The sequence below is a fragment of the Metopolophium dirhodum genome, chromosome 3 (assembly GCF_019925205.1).
Source record: "Metopolophium dirhodum isolate CAU chromosome 3, ASM1992520v1, whole genome shotgun sequence".
NCBI classification, from domain to species: Eukaryota; Metazoa; Arthropoda; class Insecta; order Hemiptera; family Aphididae; genus Metopolophium; species Metopolophium dirhodum.
Window position 1 is genome coordinate 30,668,191 of NC_083562.1, and position 17,898 is coordinate 30,686,088.

General features: G+C 28.4%; 1 protein-coding gene across 2 annotated transcripts; it reads left to right on the top strand.

Moving 5' to 3' along the window:
- Positions 1-5,940: 5,940 nt before the first annotated feature.
- Positions 5,941-17,659, top strand: LOC132942212 (EH domain-containing protein 1). Of its 2 annotated transcripts, XR_009664235.1 has the most exons (7): positions 5,941-7,092; positions 14,569-14,677; positions 14,801-14,965; positions 15,102-15,291; positions 16,132-16,302; positions 16,637-16,961; positions 17,063-17,659. XR_009664235.1 is itself a non-coding variant. In XM_061010529.1 (6 exons), the coding sequence occupies exons 1-6, from the start codon at positions 6,293-6,295 to the stop codon at positions 16,840-16,842; spliced, it is 1,641 nt and encodes a 546-aa protein (XP_060866512.1). In that variant the 5' UTR covers positions 5,941-6,292; the 3' UTR covers positions 16,843-17,659. The 2 variants fall into 2 exon arrangements, 1 of the variants encoding a protein (XP_060866512.1); XM_061010529.1 differs by having other exon boundaries at positions 16,637-17,659.
- The last annotated feature ends 239 nt before the right edge of the window (positions 17,660-17,898 follow it).

Consider the following 17,898-nt stretch of genomic DNA (forward strand, 5'->3'; position numbering starts at 1 on the left):
TTTTTTGTAATTAGATACATACAAAAATATTAATATATAAGTACATGATTATTTTTCTGTTACATTAATTCTAAAATATTATTATTAAACATTGATTTATATTTTCATGAAGAATGTTTTGTAATTTTGTATGTATATGGATTATAGGTAACAGATTTTTTTCTTTAGATAAAATGTCTATGTTCTAATTGCAAGTATGGACCCTCTTGAAAAAATTCTGGTTGCGCCACTGCTATAGGTACAATATTATAGACTATATAATATAGTATACCTACGAGCTACGACCTACATATACTAACTCTTATCATAAGTTCACTGTAGTTGTAGACTGCACTACTGCAGTTCCATAATTTAACGCAGAACGTTCTTATCTCTGTTAGCGGTTAGATAATAATGTACCTATAATAACAAATATATTGTGAAATCTGGAATTGTTATATTATAATATATTATATTTTTTTTTTTTTTTTTTTTTTATTGGGTAACCCGCGGCAACATAGGCCATTGGGTGTGGGGAGGGCACTGTAGGTTTTTTATATTGGGTAGGTTTGGTAAGTTTTATATTGGGTAGGTTGGTACACGTGTGTGTTGTGTTTGGCAGAATTTCTAATGGGGCACCCGTAGGTTTCTGCCGTGCCCCGGGGTGGGGGGATGGCGGCACTTGTTCTCCGGACACCGTGACTTGCACGGAGAAAAATGCCGCCCAGTGGTCGAGGATCGAACTCGGACCGGCTGTGCCGAATCCGTCGCGTTAGACCACTCGGCCACCTCGTCCCCCCATATTATATTTATATATTTTAATATTATATACATACCTAATAAAAATATTAAATACTTAATCAGTCTGTAATATTCGTGTTAGTCTATTACTAATAATTACTTTAAGTCAATAAAAATTATATATATTTTATATAATTCTATATAAAATTATAAGAAGTGGGGCATAAAAATCCTAAAAATACTAATAAGTTAGCAGTTTATTTATAATTAACTACTTACTTGGTATTATATTATATATTATAACATGTCTTACTATTCCAATATTTTATAACAGCCATAACTCATGACACATACAATATTAATCAAATTCTAACTACCTAAATTCAACAACTTTTGACATTAACATGTCTTGCCCTGGGTGTCAAAAAAAAATTTGTGTAACGAAAAAAATGCAAAATCTGTTTTCCACAAAATCGATTTTGGTTTTTGGTGTAACTCTAAAATAAATGAACGTATATACATAACATTTTCACTGGTTGTTTATATTTGCATTTTCTATATATGATAAAATTTTCAACATTTTTTGATTTGTTTTAAACTGTTTAGGAACATTTTCAGTTTCCAATTTTATTCGTCTTATTTTCAATGAATGTCAACTTTATTTGTAGGGTAAAAGCTTAAAAATTTAATACAAGACTCCTAGGTTATTGTTTCAAAGGCAGATTAAAAAAATTAAAAATACATAGGCACAATTTTTTTTTATAAGCATTTAAAGTTCGAGTTTTAACAAAATGTATCAAATTTAAAATTTAATAATTATTTTGTAGTTAAAAATTTATAAAATGTTCAACTTTTATAGCTAAGGATTGAAAATTTGAAACAAAGTTCCATGTAAATAGGTTATATATTATATAAATAAATGTATTCACAATAATATCATCAAATATAGGTACTTAGTATTATCATAGGTTGACTGACCGTTTTCGCTCAGAATCGTTTTTCTTATACGATGATATTAGGTATATCATTGAATTCAAATTTAACACCATCCATTACAGCGACCCACTTGTAACCTACTTTACAGCAGAGCGACATCAACTTGCCACCTTTTTTAATTTGTCTATCATAAACCATTGTTAATTACTTGTTGATATACCAAAAAATAAAACTCAAGATCAGGACATAATAATATCAGTAATATGTTTTATGTCTAATATCTATATATACATATTAATGATCTTTTCATTTTTAAATATTTAAAATAATAACAGTTCAAAAATAGTTTTTGTGCATTATTTAATGACTGAATAGTTAGCGTATTATATTAAAGTGTGCATATAATTATATGAATATATAATATTAAAAAAAAAAATTATATTATATAGGTACATTATATAGGTTGTACCAAGTGTTCCACTATTCTACATAAGTGTTGTTTAATATTTTCAACAATTTCCTAACATTAATGAAATACAAAATAAATATTGTTATATTATAATATAATATTTCCATTTAAATTAATTATGAATATAAAGTACAAGATCATGAGGAGTTTTATGCGGTCCATAGGTAATTTCCTGTATATATTAATACACCGATATATTTTTTTTTATAACTTTCAACAGTTCAACACATCAATATTCACGAACACCATGTCATAATTGTAATTAGATCGGTTAGAAATTACATTACCTACTTTAAAATTAAAAATATAATAGGTACTTATAAATTATAACTATTATAACAGTTTGTACGTTAAATATTTCTAATTACTAATGATCCTTATATAAATATTGCCCAATTCATAATGAACATTATTTATTTTATGATATATAGGTATAGGTATTATTGTTTCGACAAGCAGATTGTATAATATAATGTATTAAGTACACATGTATTGTTTACACCTGCATTGCCGTTATTTGTTAACTACGTAAAACACTAATAAATAGGTCATCGAAATATTGAATATACCTATTATACTTATTTAACGTATAGGTAGGTATATTATAAATATTATAAAATACATACTAATTAATAAGTATTAAGTAAGTAATAATATTATTAGGAATTGTGCATTATAATACACATCTATATGAATATATATGACATAATACCTATGTACATGATAATATAATACATTCAAACTTAATAATTCTTCGATGTGATAGCTAATAAGTGAATTATAATGCTACAAATCACTCAGAGAGAACATACGAAATAAGAAAAACTCTAAACCGTATAAACTTAGGAGGACGTTTCACCCGCATTTGTTGTCTCCGTCTTACACACGTACGGCATAGCAAAAACTGTTTTGCGTGGAAAAGAACTGAGAAGGCTACAGTCATAACTCATAACTAAGAAACGAAATTTTCACCACATAAAAAGAGAACTTTGTCTGTGCAATATCGATTTTATTTTTTCAAAAAAAGTTATTAAAGTTTAAAAAACACAAATAATAATGGATTTTGAAACAATAAGAACTATTTTCGTATAAGTGATATCAAAAAAATAAAAACGATATTGCACAGCCAGAGTTCTTCTTTATATGTGGTGAAAATTTTGTTTCTTAGTTATGAATGTAGCCTTCTCGGTTCTTTCCCGCGCCAAACAGTTTTTGCTTTGCCGTACGTGTGTAAGACGGAGACAACAAATGCAGGTGAAACGTCGTCTTAGTTACCTATTTATTTATTTATTTGAAGTTCTTTAAAATGTTAATTGTTTTATAAAATGTATATAAACATTAAACTCATATTGGTAAGCAGAAGTGGTTTAATGACCCACTAGTCATATAAAGTCGATAATAATTGTGTATGAGTTATAGAATATTAGAATCAAGGAAGCGTTATTCTGTAATGTGGAAATTTAGAAAAAGACTAAATTAATATTATGAATCATACATTATAATATGTTTATATAGGCACTTCCGAGGTTCCGTATTATACCTTGATCTTTTCGAATATTATTGTTAATGGGTACTCGACATAAATATTTTATTATATTATATTAGTACCTACATGTATGTCTATATCCCGATTAGATATAATATTTATAATTTATTATTAAATAAAAATATGTTAACGTCAGGACAAAATATTATAGTAAACAATCAATCAATATTCAATACGCAATGCCTTTAATATAGTATAATATATAAAATTCTTATTAAACTATAATCCTAACGGTTTCATCAATCAATGGATAATAGTCAATAGATCTATATTTATTTGTTTATTTTGTTTTATTTTTCTTAGCAGAGAAATATTAGACCTCGCCGAGAAAAACTCGATGCTTAACAGATTTTAAAATTAGTCATTACTCATTAAGAACAGTTAATACGTACACATATAAATCATAACTGTTATAGATACTATTACTATTAATTATAACAATATTAACAAAAGTCAAAATTAAATTAAATTTTATTAATTAAAATAATATTTTTAATATCACCATATAGGCGGTACACTTAACTAATATTTAATTTGTTTATTATAATAAAAATGTAATTTATTTTTGAGTACAGTAATAAATAATAATAGGTACATACTACATTTATATTATATTAAATACAATCAGAGGAGAGCCGAGCTTAACTAATTTTAATAGGACGCCACACTTGTTTTCAGCTCTGTTATAAGCACGTATTATTATAACATATTATTAGCATGTTCATTAATTTACGTTTAGATACATTAATTTTAATATTTAGGTAAATTGATTTATTAATTGATCAAATTTTAAAATAATGAATAAGAAATTTAAATGTTTTCAAAATTAAGATCGGGCTTATGGTACGGGGGGAATTTTTCTTCCGCTTTTTGAGACTTTCGTGTTGAAACTTTTTTGATTGCAAAATATATATTATAGTGATGTGTGAGTGTGACTACGCATATGCACGTTCGGATTTCCAAGAATCTTAGCAGTAGTTTATCTTTAATTACATAAAGCGTTCGGGGAACTCGCACACAGTCACAAATAACTCATGATAAATATAGAATATTGCCTACATCCGACCCCTTAAAAATGGTTCACTTTCAACAGCTTATTAGCCTAAACAATATTAATTACTTAAATTGAAAATAATTCATTCAAGAATGGTTTTAGAGCATAAACACAAATAATCAAAATTAAAGAAAATAATGTTTTAGAGGGAATCTCGGAAGTATTGTTTTCATTATTTTAATTGTAACGCTGAAACTGTCGTTTAAATTAAAATATTTTTTAAACAATTTCAATGAACCGTTACTTTAAAAACAAAAAACTTTTTTGAAAAATTGCTCCGAGGTGTCCTCGGAAATATTTTCTTTAACTTTTCCTAGGTGTTTAGCTGTAAAACCTGCAGTAAGTTATTTCCAATCTAAATGGTCATGTTTTTGATACAGAAAAAGGGTGGCATAGCGTCCTCTTAAATATAATCGAACAATTAACTACAGAGTCGTATAATAGTAGATTGTAGATTAGTAGATACCTATAATACAGCATAGACTAAACATACACGTGGTTTAACATACGTGGTGTAAGACCGTGGCGCGACGGCTATAATATGTCAATATAGTAAGTTGTAGTGATAATATTAAAAATAGCATGTAGATTGTAAATATTACGAAAACAAGGTAATTATTAATTAATATTTATTCTATAAAAAAATAATACTAATATTTTATTTTTATTATATTACATATTATGAATATAGTACGATGTTATCGACTTTTTTTGCCTGGAGCAATTGATCCTTTTGCCCCCTCCTCCATGACGTGCCACTCAGAACAATACGTCCCGTATGGCCGTATCTCGATTATACCAATAGGAACTCAAATATAAATATATAAAGTATTAATTTATACAATTTAATAACTGTTATGTGATAATAATTAATTTAATAATAATACATAATAACTTATCATCTATTATTATTTATTATTGTAGTTACTTTGCGTATTTCTGTGGCGGCTACAACGATTACACTGCTAGTAGCTAGTCATATGCACGTCGGGCATTACATAACATTATTTTTTTGTTAAAAATCTTGTAACTAAACGTAGGAAGAATTCGTAGTAACTACCTTGTCCTGGTTATAATATTATTTGGCTGCGGCACGGACTAAGATATTAAAGAATATCAGCTATGGTGCCACCGTGAAAAACCTGTTCGGGGTTTGGTACACTTGTTTGATAAGGCGCGTCGCGATTGCAGCTTGCTGATAAGCGAATGACGGACGTCCAACCATAGAACAAGTCCAACTCAGCGGTTGTGTTGTTAAATGTTAATTGTTATGCAGTATTGCACTATTGCAGTGTTAAGACACTAGTCGCTGTTGGTCGTGTTTGTCGTTACGATTTCTTTTTTTATCGCCGCCGCAGTATTATCTGCCTCCGTTCCTATAGACTGTACAATCTGGCGGGTCCATTTAACATTTAGTATTCGTCGCTCGTCCGTCGCGTTTGTTATCATGTCTGCGGTGCGCGCGTGACACGACGGTGCATAATTTCGAGTCGTTGCCGGTGCTTACGTACGTGCGTGTGTGTGTGTGCTTTGAATATCTATTTTCGTTTATGCGAATCGGCCGATCATGCTGGGTTGGCTGAGGAAAGATGACGGTAAGAAGATCGAGACGTACGAGTCCGTCCTGGACGGGCTACGGGAAAAGTACAAGTCCAAATTGTTGCCCCTGGAACTGGCGTACCAGTTTCACGATTTCCACTCGCCGCAGCTGGACGACCCCGACTTTGACGCTAAGCCCATGATACTGCTGGTCGGCCAGTACTCCACGGGCAAAACTACGTTCATCAAACACCTCTTAGAATCCGATTTTCCCGGCATTCGCATTGGGCCCGAACCCACCACCGATCGTTTTATAGCTGTAATGTACGATGACAACGAATCAATTATTCCAGGGAACGCGTTGGTAGTAGACCCAAAACGACAATTCAGACCTCTGTCAAAATTCGGCAACGCATTCCTCAATCGGTTTCAGTGCTCTTTAGTAAATTCACCTGTCCTAAAAGGTATCTCAATAGTTGATACCCCTGGTATTCTATCAGGCGAAAAACAAAGAGTGGACAGGGGTTATGACTTCACCGGCGTATTAGAGTGGTTTGCTGAGCACGTGGATAGAATTATTTTGCTTTTTGATGCTCACAAGTTGGACATATCAGACGAATTTCGTAGATCAATTGAAGCACTACGAGGTCACGACGATAAAATTAGAATTATTTTGAATAAAGCTGATATGATTGATCATCAACAACTAATGCGTGTTTACGGAGCACTGATGTGGTCCTTAGGAAAAGTTCTTCAAACTCCTGAAGTAGCCAGGGTTTATATTGGATCCTTTTGGGACAAACCATTACGCTATGATGGTAACAGAAGGTAATAGTTATGCATAGTATTATATAATTTAATTAATTATTCATAAATTATATTTCATACAATTGGATATAAACTATAATTACATACATATATTAAACATATGAGTTGTGATCATATGTGTTGAGATTAAACTAAGTACCTAGGTACTTTGTTGTTCCCCTCCTTCCATCCCTGATTGTTTCATTATTGCCAAATTTTAATTATTTGTATGACTAAATAGATAATAATATGCCAATATCTATCTAGTATGAAAACTAAACAATAGAAAATGAATAAAATGTACCTAGGTACCTAATGGCTCTTTCAAAAATACTTAAATTTGTTTTTAGTTGATTTCAATAACTACCTACTAATTAATAGTTAATAATTATCTGTTAATAATATTATGCTTGTACATATGTTATAAAGTCATACAATTAATTACTTATTTAATTTTTTTAATTGAAATAAATATGTGATGAGTTCAACGTATATTTATTAAAGTTGCCTTTGTTTAGATTTTAACAATGCACCTAAACGATTGCTTTGCTCTATTAGATTTATTTGAAATTAATCATATTGTTTACAAAATAGATACACTTTATAAATTAAAATCTTCAACCAGATCAATTAGAGTGTTCTTGTGGGTTTAGCGTAACTGATGCTAATTAGACCAATAAAAGTAGATCGGGTATTAACTATTAAGTTTAAGACAATTGACTAACCAATTATATTTACATTATGACAATTGGCTATAAATTGTTCCAGTTTCTAATGATTAGAGATCCATTTTATATTTATATATACCTAGGTATTGTTATTTTCTTTATTACTAAGTAGATAAACAAGGTTAGTGGGTCAATACTTTCAACACCATACTACTCACTATAACAAATGTTTTGACAATGTACAATTGTACAAACAATATTATGAATATAATAAATTATTTAATTGAATTGTAGTTGTAACAAACCAATAGAAAGTTCACTAGTGAATTTTAGAAATGTGATGAATTTTGTGAAAAATTTGACTTTAATAGTTAAAAATTAAATAATTCAAATTAAAAAAATATCATATTTTATTAATTAAATTAATTTACATTTCAATTAGTATACTGTTATCTATATAAATTGAAGGTTTTCAGTTAATATAATACCTATGTTACCTATTACGTACTTAATTTTTTTAACATATTTATACAGGTAATTACATATCCACGCATATCTACTTAATTGTATAATTTGAAATTTATAATAATATAATGTTCCAAGAGTGTATGACTTTTTATTTAATCAAACGGGATTCAAAAGTAGGATGTCTAAAGTTATACCTAGGTAGATAGATCGTAATTAATTGAATTGCTTAAAACTTTTTTTTAAATGTACTTTTGTCTTATATAAATTAAAATGTAATAGGTACAATTATTTATAGAAACAAATTAATATGATGTAGGTAGATAAACGTTTCACATTAATTAAAGTGTAGGTAAGTCGTAATATACGTACATACGTAGATATTATTGGTACCAATAAATAATCTAAGACTAAAATATTCACATTCTTTCACATTTCAATTTGTATTTTTATATTATATTTACTAAAAAATAATACTTTAACACAGTTAATGTTTTCAAGTGTACTACGAGAGGATAAATAGATAAATTGCTGTCACGCCCATACAAGTTATTTTAAAAGCATAATTTAAGCACAATGCCCGTCAGTTTGTAATTTTCGTAATTATTTGTTGCATTTGAATACTTTTAATTTCAGGGTTAAAAGCATCCATTGAAACACTTTCAAATGAAATAATAATGATATTATAGTATTTATTATATTAAATATATGTACCTACAATAATATGTTTGAATAGTAGCAAGGCGTGTGTTAATGGAACTACATCACAAGCAAGAGCTTGAGTTTAAACACACACGTTTGAAATACCGACTATATAAGCAGACCATTAAAATTATTTTATGACGACGGTATCATATTTTATCTAATATGTACATCTGCTTGTAAATAATGTGGTCGGGGAAACTATGAATATTAGTATATTTAATAAATATTTAACGTCTCAATTCATATGAAATATAACTAAGTACCTATATTATATACCTACCCATATTTCAAAACGTTCAAAAAGAAAGCGATTCTGACTGGAGCCTGTAGTAGGTACTACGCGAGTTTTCTAACAGCCATAATTTCTTTTCCTTACAGCACTACCAGTTAGTAGTTACAAGTAAGGTCAGTGTCTAGAACTGCAATTCATAAAATATATACAGACCTCATATTCGTACATCCATTGTCACGTTTATTTACTATAAACTTCGAATTCCCAAGAAGCAATTAACTTCACATAATTCTTGTGTTTCTATTCTGTTTAGGTCTCAGGGGCCAGGGCGGCATAACATAGTTGTTTTGATCACGCATCAAAGTTTGAAATTCTAAGTATAAATGATTAAAATATATAATAATCATTAATTACAAAATAATACTATCGTTAAAAGTAAAATTAAGAATTTAAGTCTGTGGGGACTCAACAAATGTTATACTTATAGCCTTTACATACTTTTTCGTCTTGTAATAATACGCCCTTAAATTTGTCTTTATCAAAATTAATGTGCTGGTATTTTTATATAATTTTTATCGAGTGATCACTCCAAATCATAAAAATAATTGTGCACATAAATTATGAAATAAAATAAATTAAGTGGGTTTATTATATAGATTAATTCGGGTTAGTTATATAATTGTGTAATTCCGAAAATAAACTGATATATTTTTTTTAGAATATACAATTATTTGATATTTCAATCCTTTGTGCTAGTTATTAGGGTTATATAATATTTACATTTAACCTATAATAACGTTTATCAGTGTGAACGTTTTCAAACCCTATTTTTTTTATCCTTATCTAATAATAATATTTGTTTTGACTGTTAATTTGCCAAATACTAAATTTTTTGTTTAGTTTATACGTTTCTTATCTGTACTTGGTGATTCTTTTGTCAGTAATTATTACGTATTATATTATTATAACATCAAAATCGAATAGTTTTTGAAATTTTTCTTATATAATTTGAAATCAAAACAAAACAACATTTTGCTGGTTGCTGGGATAGTTCTGTGCCACTTCACTCCGCTAAACTTTAAATACTTATATAAGTTGTATTATACATATTGTTATAAGTTATAACTTATAATTAATTAACTACTCATTCAAAAGTTGACATTTACAATGAATATAAATTATTTTATCATATTATGTTGATTATATAAAATAAATTACATTAACATTTTAAATGGAATGCGTATTCGCCATGTGTATTACGTATTCATGTAAATTCCGAAATCATGTAGATATAATAATATGATTGTATAGGTACATAAATATTGGTAAAATAACGATTAAACACTTTGTTGTTCGTCTGCAGCGTATGAAATAAGCATGTGAATTGCAATTGGGTCGATCAATGTATGCAAAAGTTTGAACTTCCTGAATCTAGTAGGTACCTATAATACTCGTATACTATATTTTAATAATGTGATTCAAATGCCGTGCCAATAACATGATTCGTAAAGTCACTTATGATATTCGGCAAAATAACCATGACGAACTGCTAATATCAGGCATCAACCGTTTCAATTTATATTGATTCAACTGTGTTTAGTGTGTTAGAATGTTCCAATAATAATATTCATAAAATTGACATTGATGGATAATATACTCACTCGTAAATGAGTGACTAATGGTGTATTTTTTTTTTACTTGTCGGATTGAACCCGATAATCGACTACAAATTTACAAACGCGTATACCTACGTGTAAATATAGGTATAATCAAACGCAATTATTATGACTAGAGACCAGAATTATATGCAGTTTCATTTTCATATTGAGTAGCGAGTGCATTCCGCAACTATGTGGGTGTTTCAATTTCAAATCAAACTGATTTCATAGACGAAGCTTTATTTTGCATATTCATGCATATTTGAGGGGTTAAGCCATATTTTGTTGATTGTTATTAATGCCTATCGTTTTTATACATTATTTTATACACTTTTAATAAAAAAAAAAACTTTTTAATCTTTCCTTGGCCTTTTTTTTAAATAAAAACGAGGATTTATAAGTTGATCAACAATTCATTTTAAAGAATCACAGATATCTTTTTGATAGTCAAAATATTATTATTTTTTGCTTAACATTTTAAATACTTTATTTTATAACAACTATGCTGCTCCAAGAAAAAAAACAGAAATAACATGGTTACTACCTGCGTTTATGATGGAACTTTGATTGAACCCACTAAACTAAATATAATAAAAATAAAAACGAATACCTACGTAGGTATATAATTTTTTCGTTAAAATTCTAAAAAAAATGTTATATTTACAAATGATGATTTACTTAAAGTTTTTATTTATTTTATAATAAAGATAATTTGAAAATATATACAAGTCTACTTAAGATAGGTATTCTGTATAAATAATACTCTATAACTTAGATTTAAAAAAGATATAAGTATTAACTTTTTTTCTGTCTAAATTTTTAATGCATGTACATACATTTTTTTGTTCATATAGGATCATATTTTGTCATTTTGATCTTGCATATTTGCATTATATTTAGCACCTTTTTAGTGCATATATTTCCGGTCTCTAATTATGACCAATAATATGTATAGAGCATACAACAGTTGTATTACAACTATATCACATAATAATAATATTATGTAACTTATTACGTAGCCATTCACAATAATAATATTATTTTAAAGTTTAAGACGGAAAACGATTAATTAGTCAATTGCAAAAAGTTAGATAAACTAGATCTAAATTCTGGTTATATCTTATTCAATTCAAAATATCAAAATATATACAAATTCAAGATAATATTTTCATAGATAATACAATTATTTTATCATTTGGTTTTATAATTATTTTGTTTATTTAGGAAAGCAATAGTTGGTTTTGTATGATTGTTTTGATTTTTTTTAACTTTGTTTAGTAAACAATATAGTCGGTAAATAAAAAAATAAATACTTGGTTTCATAAGAAATTTGTTGTTTACAATACCTATATAGGTACAATTAAAATCATTAAATATAGGGAATATATTTGGAAAAATAAATTAAAAATCATTTGAGATTAACTTGAATAAATCTACCAAGTAATATCTTTTTTTAGTATTCTGATTTTATAAAAGTCAATCACTGAAATGTTAATTTAAAAATTATAACCTCGATAATAGACTTAGTTACGCTATTAAACGAGCTCGTTCTTTGACCTTTGATCTTAAATTTTAATATTATATAATTTTATATCTAATGCATGACATTGTATATACCTTAGGGCTTAGATATATTATTATTTCTGTAACTCACCTAGGGTGGTATTTTTTTTAACTATGTTATACGCAAGGGAAAAAAAATTATTATTTTAGCCCACTTGTTCTCAACCTTTTTTATGAACGTAACATTAAAAAAAAAACATAATTACGACCAACATATTTTTCATTTATTAATATTAAATATAGATTATACATCCTAACTGATTATGTGTGTAAAGTTGGAGGATTATCTGTTAGGTACAGCTTACAGAATCAGTTGACATCGCCCTTTTAATCGTGCTTTATTACTGCGCAGAGTATTCCATTATTAATATTATTATAATTATTTCAAGTTTAATTTAATGATTTTGACTTGTATTTATGATGGATCTGAAAGACTGCAGAGTCAGATTGTAGCCATTTAACATTTTTAGCCAATAATAATATGAGTACCACGAAGAGGTAATACTTCAATTATAATGTATATTCTAAGAAATGTTTGTATTATTTATCGCATTTATAAAAATTCATCGAAATTATAAATAATTGTTACACAATTCGTACGTATTTTTTTATGTAAATCATTTTCAAACCGCTTTAATTATATTTTTTGTTACAACTGTCAACCGTATTTAATACACACGCATAGTTGACAATTCATAATTTTAATTTTATTTACTCGTGTAATTTTTATAGTCGATTTGTTCGTCACAAATGCATTATTCTAATATTGCGCTCCTATATAAGAGTCGAATTTACACACCGGCCACTGTGTTAATTTCTATGAAAACTTTTCCATGTAGCATAATGTATCATATCTGTTGGATATTATTATTCACCCGCTAAATGTTGCTGTAATATAAAATTTACCAAGATTCAATGTTGATGCATTTGATTGACTTCACTTATTATCAGTGAATTTTTGTATTTTTTAAAGTGTTTATAGTTGCATGTAATAACTGTAACACTGTACAAAATGATAAAAGGTGTTATAAATATTTCACACTTAAAACAAACATTTTTTTTTTAAATGGCGAAACACAAAAGACTGAATGCAACTCCAACGAAGAAGATTGAAAAGAGCATATTAACGTATTAAAGAAATATAAAATAATCGGTCCAACCAGAAAATGTTATCTGATTTCTTAGGAGAACCGAACTTGAGACATATTATAATTATTAATACCTACAAAAAGTTCTAATTTTTTTTTTTTTTGCAGTTGTGAAGCACAATTTATTCAAAACTTATTTATTATTTAATTTCCCTTTTACATTCATGTAAAATATCGTAAGAAACTATTGCCGAAACTTGGGATTAATAGAATATAAATAAATACCTACAAAAATTATTTTCTTTCAAAAATATAAAAATTAACTAAACGTTAATTAGAGCAGCCGCGTATTTTTGTTTATTTCGAAAAAGTCAAAAACAATTATTGTTAGGTGACCTTTATTTGCTGTGTTCCTCGCACGGTTAAAATCGTATGCGTATATCGACTTGTTGTGAAAAACAATTTAATAATGAAAGTAGGACCTAAATTACCTAATGGTTGGTTGGGTCGTTGGGTGCGGAAATATCCTACAATTGGGGGACATGAATGTCCTAAATACCGTTTATTACCTGTATCTAACAAATAACGATATAAATACACCGCCATAATACGTCCATACAGCACATTGCACAATACATCAGCTAGTTTGTTATTATTTTATATTTGAAGCCATTCGCTTATTAATTATTATTACAGTTAGTATATAATATCATGTTTTGAACCTCGAGTTGGGTAGCTAAAAGTTGGGTATATCCGTTGTATATAATATAATATGGGTACTTGTTGTATAGAGTTATATAATATCATGGCGCAGTCGGTCGGTTAAAAATAAACGATCTTTTATGCATGGACATAATCGATATACTTACAGAATTAATATAATATAACTTATTAGTTATAATAGTGTACGTATATATTATATAATATGGTATGTACGTATATTTTCACTGAACAAAAAGGACCGGTGAATTCTCGCCACTCTTTATTCCTTTTGTTAGACATTCGGTATGATTTTTTTTTTTTTTTACATAATAGTTTTTTTAATCTTAAATTTGCAAACGCCTCGCTGGATATATAAGTACCTATATCGTAATAAGCTGTTTTGTATATTATTATAGATTATTTGAAGACGAAGAACAAGACTTGTTCAAGGACCTGCAGTCTTTGCCGGGAAACGCGGCGTTGAGGAAACTAAACGACTTGATAAAACGTGCAAGATTAGCCAAAGTAATTATTGTTATTGATGGAGCACGAACGTCGTCGTGCACTATTGAAATCCGAAATGTGACACACGTCACTATAACAATAATTGTATCGTTTCGTTAAAAAAAAGTTTCGTGTTGTTTACAGGTTCACGCTTACATAATCAGCGCGTTACATAAAGAAATGCCAGCTCTTTTCAGGAGAGACGGCAAGAAAAAAGAATTGATCAAAAACCTTGGCACAATTTACCAAAATATCCAGAAAGAACAACAGATTTCGCCAGGAGATTTTCCCGATCTCAAAAAAATGCAGGTCTGTAAGAATATCATCGATTTAATTTTTTTATTTGTTCGTTCTCGTATTATAAAATAATATTATTCCTATATTATTTTTTACGATTCCTGTCACATATTTTATTGACCAATCGACTTGCAATGGTGTTTTTCAGGACGTACTGGTGAACTTAGATTTTAGTAAATTCCAAAGTCTTAAACCCCATCTGTTGGAAGAGGTCGATAAGATGCTTGCCAACGACATCGCCAAGTTGATGGCTATGATCCCTTTGCAGGACATGCATAACCGTAAGATGAATAATGGAGACGCCGAACAGCAGCAACAACAGCAGGCTGTAGTTAAAGGTATTTATTTTTTGATCTTTTTATGTTATAAATAATAATATAATGCGCGAGGAAACATTATGAATTAACATTTTAATTTACGACACACAATAGGTATTTCATAATAATAAAAGTATTTATTATAAGTTTATAGTTGAAAATATCAATGCTATAAAACTTGAAAAACTCTTTAATTATTAAAAAAAAATCGATTAACTAATAATAAGGTTAAATTTTAGTGATTTTTTTGATTCCGTCTCGATTATATTACAGCCTAAGGTTCTTTTGTTTTATAATTCAAAATATTGACCATTTTTCATTAAATATTGTTTGTTAAACTGTTTTTATCTCAATTTTTTATATAAATTGTCATTACGACTGATTTTGACTTGCATAATAATGTAACTATATTTTTATATTTTTTTTTTTGAAAGTTCCAATTTTACCAATAATTCTTATATAATTTATTCAGATTGCATAGACTATCTATAAGCAATTCGTTTGTTAAATTTAATTTGATTCACAATTTATATCTCGTACAATCAATACACAAAATATTAATTTTATCTATTTACGGTTTTGTTTTTGATTTTTTTTACTTTTCAAAGCGTGGCAGGTGTTTAATAACTCCAAAGGTTGATTTTAATTTAAAATATTTTAAAGGTTAGTGCTATATTTTTAAATAATTTACATCTAACCCCTACCCATAACCCATATTTCATGTGAGCCGTAAAACACTAAAATATACTAATCAATAATCATAGCGTTGTGTAAACCCTGATGGGGTTAGACAATAATACTGTACCTATTAATTATGTTAATTAATAGTCATTAACGATGAAATTCACGTTCACTTTGTAGGTGGTGCATTTGTGAGCGTCCAGGACACAGCAAGCCCATTCGGGTACAAGAGAGGAGAAGGTATTGATGCTGGCAAGGGCGAAACTGGTTGGGTGGTGGCCAAGGAACGGCAGAAGTATGACGCGGTATTCAACACGCTGGAGAAGTCTGACGGAAAACTGTCGGGAGCCGGTACGAAATTATGTAACATGTATTATATAGTTAGGACTGTGAATTCAATCCATTATAAAATGCATTTAAAAACTATTAAAATAAAATGTATTAGGAATTTACAGTTGTTTTTCATAAAATAGGTGGGTACGTCAAAAATTAACTAAGAATCTACCTACATATTATACAAGTAGTCTAAAATAACTAAAGAATGTACAGTTCAAAAGTTAAAAGTTTTAAAGTTAAATTATCTTTCTCATCTAATATTTAAACTCCTCGTCGCAGTGGAGACAATTATATTTTATGTAAGATAATGCAGGATGGTCTAATCAAGTTTTTGTCATTTATTTTGCAGTGGCAAAAGCCGAAATGGTCAAATCGAAACTGCCCAACTCTGTGCTGGGTAAAATATGGAAGTTGTCGGACATTGACCATGACGGTTTTCTGGACATGGATGAGTTCGCGTTGGCAATGCATCTGATACAAGTGAAGCTGGGTGGGCATGATCTGCCCGTCGAAATACCCGATCACTTAATTCCTCCCTCAAAACGGGACGTTTAGCGACAGACAGAAAGAAAACAGGAATCCTATGTACATTATAATATATAGTAGACACAACACCAACACTCGAAAAAAAATATATTATGTATATATTATATTACGTAATATGGATGTATCGTGTATGTTAATTTATTTATATATTTATATAGTCAATCGAACGAAATGTATAAAAAAAAAGGCCTGGTCTGTCAAATTTTTGAGTATGCTCTGTCACTTTCAGGGGTTAAAACGAAATAATTACACGGGATATGATCACTGAACGGCAACCGAAGTTATTCATTATAATACCTAATATTTAGATAATGTTTTTTTTATATCATATAATATTATAATATCATACTACCTATACTGTGTGATGAAGAAGTGTTGCTTTTTGTTGTTGTTATTTTTGCGGCATTTAATTTTTGTATCAATTTCGCAGCGACCATGTGATATTTATTATTTATTATATATTTTATATACTTAAAACGAGAAGAAAATGTCAATTTTGTTCAATCATTGATAAATTATACGCTATTCTAATGTAGATTATACGATGTAAATTAAATTATTGTTTTGTACTACTCAACAGACTTATTATCGTCCAAAGTGTTTTTGCCGAACCAACACATTATATACGCGGTGTTAGCCGAGACCAATAATAATATATGATTTTTTTTTTATATATATTGTAACAAGTAAACTACCACTATATACCTAGTTAAATTATATTTTTATTGTATTTGATAAATATTTATGTAATTTATCTTAAAGAAATGTATTTATATTTCTTGTTACACGTGTTTTTTGAATTTGATTATATATTTTTGAAATTAAATGCTTTATTTATTAAAACAATATTTTGTTGTAGTGGCTGCAATCTTAGATGCATGCTCAACTTCACTGTGTCAAGAATTTAGAATTCTGTCCCTTACATTTTAGAAAACATTTAAAAACCGTCAACATGCATTTGTTGTCTGCATATTCATTGTAAAGTACGCTAATCGCTTACAAATTTTATATATGCCATCATATCACTGTGGTGAAAATAATGCTTTTAATTGGCATATACAGCAA